The sequence below is a fragment of the Rhinolophus hipposideros genome (genome assembly GCF_964194185.1).
Source record: "Rhinolophus hipposideros genome assembly, chromosome: 3".
Classification (NCBI taxonomy): Eukaryota; Metazoa; Chordata; class Mammalia; order Chiroptera; family Rhinolophidae; genus Rhinolophus; species Rhinolophus hipposideros.
The window spans coordinates 39,722,539-39,735,946 of record NC_138049.1 but is presented as its reverse complement, the minus strand read 5'-3'; the positions used below and the strand labels follow the sequence as shown (position 1 = coordinate 39,735,946).

The window sequence follows — 13,408 nt, the reverse complement described above, 5'->3', positions numbered from 1 at the left end:
TTGTAACTAATCACCAGAACTATTTTCATCTTGCAAAACAAACTCCATACCCATTAACAATTCCCCATCCACCTCTTCCCCTCTACCCCTGGCAAACACCCTTTGACTTTTTGTCTCTCAGAATTTGAACTACTATAGGTACCTCATACACTATTTATCTTTTTGTGACTGGATTGTTTCACTTGCATGTGCCAGAATTTCCTTCTTTTTTAAGACTGAATTGTATGTATAATCATATGCCACATCATTTGTCAATGGACACTGGGTTGTCTCTACCTTTTGATTATTGCAAATAACGCTGTTGTGAACATGCATCATGCACAAACATCTGTTTGAAACCCTGATTTTAATTCTTTTGGGTATATACCCAGAAGTGGAATTGATAAATCATATGGTAATTCCATTTTCAATTTTTTGATGAACTGTCATATGGTTTCCCATAATGGCTACACCATTTTACATTCCCACCAAGTGCATAAGGATTCTGATTTCTCCACATCATTTTGCCAATGCTTGTTACTTTCTGCTTTTTTGATATTAGCCATCCTAATGGGTATATGGTGGTATGAATGCATGTTTTTAAATCTATATTCCTTGCTGTTCTTACTCATGCAAACTCCTGTGCTCCTTCTGTAGTTCCTTCGTGATGTTACCCTCTCTTAGTTTTACAATTTATAAATTAAACAGAGAATGTGTTGTAGGTCTAGAGCTGCATAACAATGACACACCGTGGATTAGACCAATGATCCTCAACTGGGAGCAGTATCTGCCCCAGGGGACATTTGACATTTGGAAATATCTGTAGACAATTTCTGGGGGGTGACGGGGAAGGGGCAGAGCAGTACCGTTGGTATCAAGTAGACAGAGGGCAGAAGTGCTATAAGCATCCTTTAATGTACAGGACAGATTTCCATAACAAAAAATTATCCACCCTCAATGTCAATAATAGTGCACAGGCTGAAAATCCCATGACTAAAAAGATTTAGAGAATAAAACTGAAGAGTAAAAAAATAAAACAAAAACTGAAGAGTAGGTTTAATGGGTTTATAAATAATATTTCAAGAGGCCAGGTCTCAAAGAGTTGGCAGAAAGACATTGATGACATTAAGAAAGGAAAATGGTCAGAAAAGAAGACTAAGTGGAGGTCATAGAATAAAATATAAGAAGTGCTTAAGGAAAAATTAAGATGTAATATACAGTGTAGGGAATAGAGTCAATAATATTGTGATAGCATGGTACAGTGTCAGATGGTTGTTGGACTTATCATGGAGATCACTTCTTTAGGTATATAAATAGTGAATAACTATGGTGTATACCTTAAACATACCTTAACATATTGTATGTTAGCTATATTTTAATAAAAATCTTAAAAAGTAAAGGCATGCCTATTAAACTCTAAACAACAAAAAAAAAGAAATTTCTAAAACATCAACTTAAAACATTTTCACGTCATTTAAAAACGAGCATTTTGTTTCATGTTACCTGTAGACCCTGACTCTGTACATCATCTAGAGTTGGAAGATCAGCCAGATACTTTTCCAAGGTCTCGATTCTTCTCTGCTTTTCTTTGTTTTGTTCAGATTCCTTCTGGCACCTCTTTTTCAGGCTATTGATGTACCTATCTCTGGTTTTAAGCTTAAAAAAAAAAGGTTATGAATCTTCAATGGTTTTGTGTCATTAAAAACACAGTAACAAAACAAACACTCTAATCTCAGGCATCACCAAATTCTCCAACAGTTAGGTCCTGGTCACAGTTAACACCACCGCCAACTCAAGTAAGATTTCCCTCACTCCATCAACTCAAATAGTCATAGTTCTTCAAATTTTCATATCACTGAAATCAAGTTTTTGGAATTTTTATTTTCTTTCACAAGAAAATAAACTGCAGTCCTTTCACTGCATCCTATAAACTGCAGTCAGCCAGGTAGCAGTAATGATATAGTTTATAATGCCTGCACATGTGTAAATTTGGTCAAGGCTATTCATATTGGTGACATTTCAACAGTGTTAGATATGTATATGTTAAACTGTGTTGAGTTTAAATGATGTTTAAAATATCTTTTAAAATGTTACATTATAATTTGCACTGAAAAAAGTTACTGCATACCCAGAAAGACCCAGAAACAGAGCTGCAGGGTACAATTTCGAAATTAGTGAAGCAAGTCATTCTCTGGAGGAATGGCTCAAATTTTTATTTCTTCCAAAGCTACATGCAATATTTTATGTGAATCAGGAATGGAAGATACGGGGCGCGGCCGAATGGCTCAGTTGGTTAGAGCGTGAGCTCTGAACAACAGGGTTGCCAGTTTGATTCCCTTATGGGCCAGTGAGCTGCGCCCTCCACAACTAGATTGAAGACAATGAGCTGCCACTGAGCTCCCAGATGGCTCAGTTGGTTAGAGCGCAACAAGGTTGCCGGTTCAATTCCCACATGGGATGGTGGGCTGCGCCCCCTACAACTAAGATTGAAAACGGTGACTGGACTTGGAGCTGAGCTGCGCCCTCAAGAACTAGAATGAAGGACAATGACTTGGAGCTGATGGGCCCTGGAGAAACACACTGTTCTCCAATATTCCCCAATAAAATAAAAAAATAAAAAAACAGAATTATACATATGTATGTAATTGTAAATATATATAGCATGTAGAGAAAAAAAGATAAAAATCAAACATTTTATTTAAAAACAAAAGAATGGAAGATACCTACAAGCAAAGTTATTTTGTTACTAACAAACTTGCAAAGAAATTGCTTATCATGTACCAAAGCAATGTAATCAAAGCTAGGAGGGCTTACTAAAATTATCAAAAACTTAGGAACTGATAAAGGCACTAGTGAGACCAATCCATACCTCAAGTATCCTATTGTTAAGACATTGCATCATAATTAATCTTGCACCATTTTTTATTTTTAAAAATTACCTAAAATTAAGGTGTGCCTTATCATTAATGTCATTTTAGGACTGATAACATATGCTAAGCACCTATTATACAACACATACAGTACATGATTCTATTAAATCCCAATTTGTGTAGGCTGAACCTCAGATTTTTATATGCTAATTTTTTTCACCTTTGTACCTGTAATTCATTATCTTTAAATTTCATCTTATATTCAAAGCTCTTCCATACTTAAGATCAATTAAAAACAATATATATATATACCCAAACAGTTGCCAAAAAAGTAAATTACAGACTCATATTCACCTTAAATTGCCAGTCTTCTACTTTAACATTCTTTTAGAAACTTACAGGGTTCTAAAATATTTTTACAGTCTTTTCCCATATTCACCAGGGAAATATATGCCAGGAATGTGTAGTATAATGGAGTACTCTTTCAAATTTCATTAAAACTAACACTTGTCCACAATCTCGTTTCTTTCGTGCCTTATCTAATTTCTTTCAGGACCAATGTATAACAACTTTTACTAAAACAACTTCAACTGGAAAATTGAATCACATCTCATTTCATCTATTTATTCTATCAGTAACATTAGGATCCATTTATTACCTTGGATAAGAAGCAACACTCGTAAAACAGACAAATCCTATTATTTATTGGGGCCTTTTCAGGATGAAAGGCCAATGTGCGGGTGTGACAACTTAACTTGTGATTTATTAGAACTCACAGACTGTTGGCAGTGGTGGTGACCTGTAAGACCATAACATACAATTCCCTTTTGAATATGAGGCCCAGAGATCTTTAGTGACTTAACTACAAGTCACAGAGACAGAGTTAAATTTATGTATCGAATGCCTGACTAAACATTAGGGACAATTTTCTTTAAATTCTTCCACACTAATAATAACCAGATTCCCATAAATTCTCTAGTCACCAGCTGTGCCTGGACTGCCCACCAACAAAGCCTACTCTTGCCTTAGCAAATGACTCGGTGAGTAAACATAACTAACCAACCTATTTTTATTAACTGCTCCCTAATTTATACTTAATTATTAAATGTGACACAATGATGTCCTCAAAAAGCAGCCACTGGAACAGGTCAGGCATGTTGTCTTCTACTACACAGAGATGGCCTAGTTTTCTTCTTTTCCTTTGATTGGTCAACTGCCTTCTCTGCTATCATGTTAAGCTTGCTGCCCTTGATCACAAATCTCTGCCAACACTCTCCTGTTGGATACCATCTGATATTTGTTGACCACAAGTTGATAACAAATAACCTCTGGATTTTTGTTTTTTCAGCCATGCTCACTGATGATAAGTTCTTTGTTTTGTTTTGTTTTAACTTCGAAGTTTTGTGTTGTTTCAGATTAACAGAGGTTACTGAAGTTTGAACTCCAGTAATCACCACCAGGTAAATGAAGTATCACTAATAAATCTTTCTTATTCTATGTATAAAAAGTTAAGATTTTTCCTTTTAAAGAGGTATTATGAAAGCTGAGATCATCCCTAGAAGGCAATAGGTGGGCCTTATTTTAGAAGAGGTTTACAAACAAATTATTTTTATTTTAAATACAATAATTAGAACAAAATAGATCAATGAGGAAATGTTTTCCTCTAAAGTTTTTATAAATCATTATAATTATCAATTGTAGAGTTAAACTGTCTTGAATTTTACTCCTAGTTTTTTCAGCAATTTCTATCTATCTGAGACTGGACTAATTACTCAAACTACTTGTCTCAAAGCTTCAGTCACCTCATTTTTTTAAAATGGGGGAATAGGTATAATACACTTAATAGTGTTTTCTGAAGATTAGGATTAAATAAGAAAACACATTTAATACACATTAACGACAAGCTGTCTGGCACATACAAGAAAGAGCTCATTAAAGAGTAACTTCTGTTATTATTATGATCATTACATTAGATGTTTTTCTTTCATAGAATCAGTCTTAATGAGGATTACAAAGTGCAGAGGGAAACAATGCAATCCAATCTCATGTGGGCCCAAAGTGCTGTGTAGGTGATGCATTATCAATGAGTTTATTTTCTAGCTTCTACACTCCCTTCAAGAACTTAAGTCATCCCCATGTCCTCTGATACAAACTCTACCCTCTACATTCATCCACTTCCTTAAGTTTCCGTGGCATAGGCATTTCTATTCTTAATTGCTTCCCTCCACAAAAAGGCTGTTACTCTCTTCCTTTCTAAGAGTACCCCTTCCATCGCGGTGTCTGTTATCAACCTTTCCCTACTTTTCTTAAGAATTTGATCCATCAGCCCCCTATCTCATCTCTTTGACAGCTCTAATTAGTCTTTCCCCAGTCCTTTGTTGGGGTTATCTCATTCCCTTTTCTTCTTTCTTGGCAAAAATCACTTGAAAGCATATTCATTCATTCATTCATTCATTCATTCATTTTATTCATTCATTCATTCATTCATTCATTCATTCATTCATTCATTCAATATTCCAGACACCATGGCTGGTGCTACATATGCTATAGTGTGACACATTCAGGTACGTCCCTGCCTTTATGGAGCTTACAGAGAAATATGAAAAAAAATGATTGTTCAAAAATGTGTTAAGTACTGGGAAAAAAAGAACAAAATGCTCTAGGCATATAAAAGGAGGGGTTGAAAAGTAAAGATATTTAAGTGGAGACTTGACAACGTAAATAGGTACCTGGTGAGTGGGAGGAGAGAGCCAAGCATTTACCGGGTAAAGAACCTGATACCAGAAACAAAGCCTGACTTGTTTAAGCAACTGTGAGACACTGTACCACACAGTGTACCAGAAGATTGGAAGAGCATAGGCTATACAATTAGGAAGGGTCTTTCAGGTCATGGGAAGAATTTGATTCTTATTTTGAAGACAATGAGATGGCATTGACAGGTTTTAACCAAGTACGTGAAATGACTGGTTCTTCTTTTAAAATGTTCAGTCTTCCACACTATCAAGAATGGATTTGGGAGGCTATGGAGCACCTGGAATACTCATACATTAATACTGGATGTGTTAAATGCTATAACACTAAGAAGAATTTAGGGAGTTTCCTGTAAATTAAATATCTACCCTATGAACTGTATGACCCAGAAATGCCACTCTTAGGAGTTTACCCAAGAGACAGGGAAACATATGTATACAAAGAATCTGGTACAAGAATGTTCACAGCAGCCTTATTTATAATTTCCCCAAACTGCAAACAATCCAGATATCCATGAGAGTAGGAGAGTAGATACACTGTGGTCTATCTATATAATGAAATGTAACTCAACAATTGATAAGAACAAACTACCAATACATGCAACAATATAAATAAGTCTCTAAAACATTGAGTGAAAGGAAACAGACACAAAAGAATGCATACTGTATGACTCCATTTATACGAAGTTCAATAAGACTCAAAACTAATCTATAGTGAGATAAAAAAGTGTTTCAGAGAAGAAAAGGAAACTTATGAGAAAGAAGCACAAGGGAACTTCTTGGTGATTGAAATGTTTTGTGTTTCATTTTCGATAGTAGTTATATGGGTACATACGATTAGCAATACTTGTCAAACTGAACACCCAAAATCTGTACATGAAACTGTATATAAATTATGCTTCAATTTAAAAAAAATATAATACATAAAATACACAGAATTACAATACTACAAAAAAAGTGGAGGGAGGGAAACAGCAGATAGGGCAAGAGTAAATTCAGAGACACCAATGAAGAGTCTATTACAAGAGCTTTGCCAAGGTATGATAACTTGAACCATGCTAGTAGTGTTGGACAGAGTCTATAAATATTTAGAAGACAAGCTTGATTAGGCTTAGTAAACTTCCTAGCATGAGTAACTGAATATATGGTAATACACACTGAAGAAAATTTTATTTTGTTTCATTTCAGAACAATAGGGCAGTCAGAGGCAAGCTAAGAATTGTATTTTGGACATGAAAAGTTTGAAATACTTTTGACATCCAAGTAGGAGCTGTCAAATATATAGTTAGTATATAAATCAATTTTATTAAGCACTGTACACCAAAAGTAATAAAAGAAAAAATTTAGATAGAACAAAAATAAATTTTAAAATTGTATCCACTGAATCATAATTTTGACACAATCTTTTAATTAACAAGACTTAGGTGAGAAAATATTTTAATCCCTCCTACATCTGTATGACCCATGAATATTTCCTTAGCTCTCCAAATTATGGTATTGTATGAAGCCCCCAAAATATAGAGAATAAATAGGTACCTAAGTTACTTTGAAGTCAGCCAAGATAAATACATCTTACTGCTAGAAAGAGAAACAATGTAAAATTTCTGTCCGTTTTTGGAAGATAAAAAATTTAACTCATACACACACACACACACACACACACACACACACACACACACAGTGTCAGTTTTCTACTAATAGCTCCAAATCTCCCTGCAGAAATCATGGTGACCTGCTTCAAGATCACTTGAATAGAAGAAGATTCAGTTTATAGAATAATAAGCTGAGTATATCAAGAGAGAATCTACACAAGCTTAAGGATCTGTACCTCTTCAGTAAATTAGGGATAGCAAGTATCCTACATTATCTTTAATAATGTTATAAAGGAGTGAGATGAAATTTGTAAAGATACTTTAACACAGGCATAAAAATCAAATAAATGCACAGATATATTGAGTATAAATAGGTACTTGGCTTTTAACTACTTATTCTGAATCAGGGGCGTCAGCCTAAATAACTTTACGTCATTTGCTTATGAAAGAAAGACCACCCTTATTTCATCTATCAATCCTTCATGCCCAACATGACAAAGAAACAGGGCCCCAAAATGAAAAAGAGAACAATTTACTGGTATCACACATCAGTGTAGGCAACTAACTTTTACAAAGTTTTCCCTATTAGTTATAAAAATATAATTTCCTGTGGTATTTTTATCCCTCAAGAAAATCCCTGGATTTTTGTAGATAGGATTTCTCAAAGATTACTATAAAACTAATCACTCAATACAAATTTACAGCCTGGTATGATATCTGGCATAGAGTAGATGACAAATAAATTATATGTTAAAGGAATGTTGTTGACCTAATTTAACTTTATTAAAAATACCTACCTTTTCCTCCAATTTCTTCTTCTCTTCAGTAAATTGGCTTATTCTTTGTTTGAGAAACTGATTAAGCTGTAAAACCTCTTTCTCAGTAGATGCAAGCTTTTGTTCCAGTTCCTCTTGCTGGGAATTGCACACTGACTGATCTGAATATGGAGTCTGGAGTGAAGTGTTCTCATATTGTGGCTATTGGAAAAGAAAAAAAAAGTTAAGACTTTAAAAGCTTACTTGTTTAGAACACATGGAAAGAAACGGGAAATGAGGTGTAGTACAAAGAGTAAGTAAATACAGGTTTTAGCAACAAACAGGCCTTGGCATAAATTCCAACTCAGCACCAGTTTAATAAATTGTCACACAAAAACCACAATGAAACTGGCAAAGTACTAAGATAGTTGAATGTGTAGTAACTATGGTAAGGCTTTATAGGTGTGTGTGTGTGTGTGTGTGTGTGTGTGCGTGTGTATACACATACACATATATACACATACATATACATGCATATATATCTAGATGCCTCTATATAACTTGAACTAGGTCTTGAAGAACACAGACTTAATCCCACTTCTGGGTATTTATCTGAAGAAATCCAAAATACTACTTTGAAGGGACATGTGCATACATATGTTCACTGCAGCTTTACGATACCGTGTTTCCCTGAAAATAAGACCTAGCCGAACAATCAGCTCTAATGATTCTTTTGGAGCAAAAATTAATATAAGACGCAGGCTATTTTACTATAATAGAAGACTAGGTCTATGGTATGGGTATGGGTATGGGTATGGGTATGGTTATGGGTATGGTATGATATCATGTGATATGAGACCAGGTCTCATTAATTTTTGCTCCAAAAGATGCATTAGAGTTAATTGCCTGGCTAGGTCTTATTTTCGGGGAAACACGGTAGTCAAGATACGGAGGCAACCTGGGTGTCCATTTATGAATGAATGGATAGAGAAGAGGTGGTACATACACACAAGATAATACTACTCAACCATAAAAAAACAATGAAATCTTGCCATCTGCACAAACATGGATGGACCTAGAGAGTATTATACTGAGTAAGCCCAACAAAGAAAACAACAAACTCATAGAGATAACATTTTGAGGGTTGCCACATGGAAGGGTTTTGGGGGGATGGGAGGAAAAGGGGAGGGATTAAGAAGTACAAATTGGTAGTTACAAAATAGTCATGGGGATGTAAACTATAGCGTAGGGAAGAGTCAATAATATTGTAATAAATATGTTATGGTGTCAAATGGGTACTAGATTTATCATGGTGATCAGCTCATAAGTTACATAAATATCTGATCACTGTGTCGTACACCTGGAACTAATATAATATTGTACAAGGTATGATTAAAAATACAGTGAATATTTAAACTAAAAAAATTTATTACAGTAAAAACCATGCCACCATTAATCGCCCTCAAAAAGACTCCTCTTTCATGAGTGTCTTTAGTTGCGCTGTCGTGGCTACTTTGATGTCAAGTCATTTTGACTTGGGAGGATCTAGAAGTCACATGGTACCAGACCCGGTGAATAAGGTGGATGAGGACACACCATAATGTTTTTATTTGACAAAAACTGCCATATACCAGAAACGATGTATGACACAGAGCGTTGTCATGATAGAGGATGATTTATGGCACAGTCTAAAACACACCTTCCCTCAACCATAGCTCACACCCAACTGACTACATCGAATAAGTTGAAACTTGTCACACACTGTTACTAAGGTTTGATGTGCCGTTTCCCATACTGAATATCCCTGCCTTTCCGTTGGATGGCACTCAGCAGCAGCATTCACCATATTTTGTGATCACAACGGAAAGACACTGTGTCACACAGAGCTTCTGGTATGGCAATTTCAGTTATACAAAATCATGCAGTGTGTCCTCATCCCCCTTATTCACCGGATATGGCACTGTGCAACTTCTGGCTCTTTCCCAAAGTCAAAATGATTCAGAACATCAAGGCAGCCATGACAGCACAGCTAAAGACACTCACGAAAGAGGACTTCCAGAACTGCTTCAGTAAGTGGCAAGAATGACGGGATAAGTGTGTTCAAAGCAAGGAGGAGAATTATGAGGGGAATTAATGGCAATGTGTCTTTTACTGTAATATTTTTATTTAAACATTCACTAAATTGTTCGATCACACCTCATGTCAACTGTAACTGAAAAATAAAAAAAATATTTTTAAAAAACCCACCTTAAATATAAAGACACATGTAGATTAAAAGGGATGGGAAAGATATATCATGCTAACACCAATCAAAAGAAAGCTGGAATAGCTGTATCAATTTCAGACAAAGCAGACTTTAGAGCAAGGAAAGTTATCAGGGATCAAGAGGAGCATAACATAATGATAAAAGGGTCAATACTCTAAGAAGATATAACAGCCCTTAATGTTTATGTGCCTAATAACAGAGCATCAAAATATGACCTTGAATATAGCAATGACTTTTGAAAGCACTGCCTAAGACATGACCCATGAAAGAAAACAATTAAGCTGGACTTCATTTAAATTTTCTCCTCTGCCAAAGACAATTATCAGGTCACACAGTGGGGGAAAATATTTGCAAAAGACACATCTGATAAAGGACTTGCATACAAACCACTACAGAAGGGAGTGCACCTGTTAAGAAAGTACAGGGACTCATAGTTTTCTTAAAATGAAGCTTATAGAGGCTTATGTTGCCAATGCAGTAGGTGAGCCTAGGTCTTTTCTGCAGTCTGCCATAGATTCTAATTTTACTCCCACTATTCTAATTCCCTTGCCTGGCAGGAATGGACCACTTATGAACCAATGAGACTTCAAAACTATACTGACATCATTCCCCTATTTACCATTTGTATATGAGCATACTTGCACTACAGAAATGAGTTTTGTAGCAAGAAAAGCTGTAACTGAACCTCTAGAAAAAATTAAACAAATAAAAAGTCTGAAGCCAGAATGCTTTAATTTCTACATTTAATAAGATTTTTTCAGCCTTTACCTACTTTGTCTGAGTATCACACAACCTACAAATGTGCATATACAAATGCTGTGCATTAAAAATAACATTGCTCATAGATCCAAGGTAAAAATTCCCTTGCTAAAGAAATATTTTATTATCATATTTGTTGTTTCTTCTAACTGCTGCCATTTAATCAGCTCTCTACAGCTATCTGATGAAAAAAGTTTATTTTATATATTAATCATATCCATTTAATATTTAGAATATTCCCTTTTATCAACTGCTTTTATCTTTTAAAATCAAATTTCTCAACAATATTTTAATTCTCCGCATAATTTAAAATCCTTCTAATATTTTTAGTAGCCCCCTTTTCCATATCCTTCCAGTTATTTCCATTTGTTCTTGCTGACTGACTTGGAGAGCCCTCTACTGGCCTGATGCTGTGTCAAAAAGTATTTGCTTTGCTTTCAGATAAACATTAAATTGTACTTGCTTTGGATAGTAACTGTATAATTCAAGTAACACCTATATTCGAAATAATAAAGTTATAAAGAGAAACTGCATTGTTCTGCTATCCTGTTATCAAAAATAAACCCTTGCATATGTGGTCAAATGATTCTGACGAGGTGCCAAGACTAGTCAATGAGGATGAGACAGTCTTTTCAACAATTGGTTCTGGGAAAACTGGATTATCCACATGCAAAAAATGAAGTTGGACCCTTATCTAAGATCACATACAAAAAAGAACTTGAAATGTATCAAAAACCTAAACGTAAGATCTAAAAGTATAAAACTCTTAGAAGAAAACATACAGCAAAAGCTTCATGACACTGGAATTGGCAATAATTTCTTGAATATGACAACAAAGGCATAGGCAAAAAAAAAAAGTAGACAAATTGGACTTTATAAAAATGAAGATATTTCGTACATGAAAAGACACTATAACAGAGTAAAAAGGTAACTCACAGAATGGAAAAAAATTTTGCAAATCATATCTGATAAGAGATTAATATCCAAAATACATAGAGAACTTTTAAAACTCAACAACAGTAAAACAAACAATGGGAATCAAAAATGGGCAGAGGACTTGAATAGACATTTCTCCAAAGAAGATACAGGCATATCTCATTTTATTGTGCTTCTCATTATTGTGCTTGGCAGATATTTCATTTTTTACAAATTGAAAGTTTGTGTCAATTCTAAGGGCACTATTTTTCAAAGAGGCTCAGATGATGGTTAGTACTTTTTAGCAATGAAGTACTTTTTAATTGGGTAGGTGCACTGTTTTTTAGACATAATGCTATTGCACACTTAACAAATTACAGTAAAGTATAAACATAACTTGCATATGTATTGGGAAACCAGAAACTCATATAACTTGCTTTATATGTGGTACTCGCTTTATTGCGGTGGTCTGAAATGGAACCTGTAGTATCTCCAAGGTGTGCCTGTATATAAATGGCCAATAAGCACATGAAAAGATGTTCAATATCACTATCATTAGGGAAATGCAAATTAAAACTACAATGAGATACTACCCTCATATCCATTGGGATGGCTACTATCAAAAAAACAGAAAATAACAAGTGTTGGCAATAACGTAGAAAAATGGAATACTTGTACACTGTTGGTGGGAATGTAATATGGTGTAGCCACTGTGGAAAACAGGATGGTAGTTCCTCAAAAAAATTAAAAATTGAATTACCATATGATCTAGCAATTCCACTTCTGTATATACTCAAAAGAATTCAAAGTAGGGTCTCAAAGAGATATTTGTACACCAATGTTCAAATAAAAAATATAAAATATGTTCATAGTAACATTACTCACTAAAACTAAAATATGGGAGCAACCCAAGTATCCACTGCCGTGAATGGATTAGCAAAATGTGATATACATTACAATTTAGTATTATTCAGCCTTAAAAGTAACGAAATTCTGACACATGCTTCAATGTGGATGAACTTTGAGGGCATTGTGCTAAGTAAAATAATCCAGTCACAAAAAGGCAAATACTGTATGATTCCACTTAACATGAGATACTTGAAGCAATGAAAATTATAGAGACAGAAAGTAGAATGGTAAATGTCAGGAGTTGGGGAAGAAAATAAGGGGGTACTGCTTGGTGGGTACAGAGTTTCAGTTTTTATAAGAGGAAAAGAGCCCTAGAGATGGATGGTAGTGCACAATAGAATTAATGTATTTAACATCACTGAACTGTATGCTTAAAAATGGTTAAGATAGTAAATTTTATGTTATATGTATTTTAACACAAAAGAAATGAAAAAAACAACATAAGAAAATAACTCTTTCACTCTACCCTTTATATTAACTTACTAGAAGGGCAAAAAACTCAAAGTTTGATAACACACTCAGCCGGCTGTGAGTTGAGAGCGGATTGTCTTATACACTGCTGGTAGGAGCTAAAAATTAGAACAAGCTCCCCTCGACAGCAATTTGACAATAT

The 13,408-nt window shown here is 34.8% G+C and overlaps 1 protein-coding gene across 1 annotated transcript in view; it reads right to left on the bottom strand.

The window, feature by feature from the left end:
* CEP85L (centrosomal protein 85L) overlaps positions 1-13,408 on the bottom strand; it is a 110,489-nt gene that overhangs the window by 23,038 nt on the left and 74,043 nt on the right. Inside the window, exons 6-7 of the mRNA XM_081044778.1 lie at positions 7,989-8,168; positions 1,483-1,635 (exon numbers count right to left, since the gene is read on the bottom strand). Coding sequence (XP_080900904.1) covers positions 1,483-1,635; positions 7,989-8,168 — 333 coding nt within the window. The remainder of the gene's footprint in view (positions 1-1,482; positions 1,636-7,988; positions 8,169-13,408) is intronic.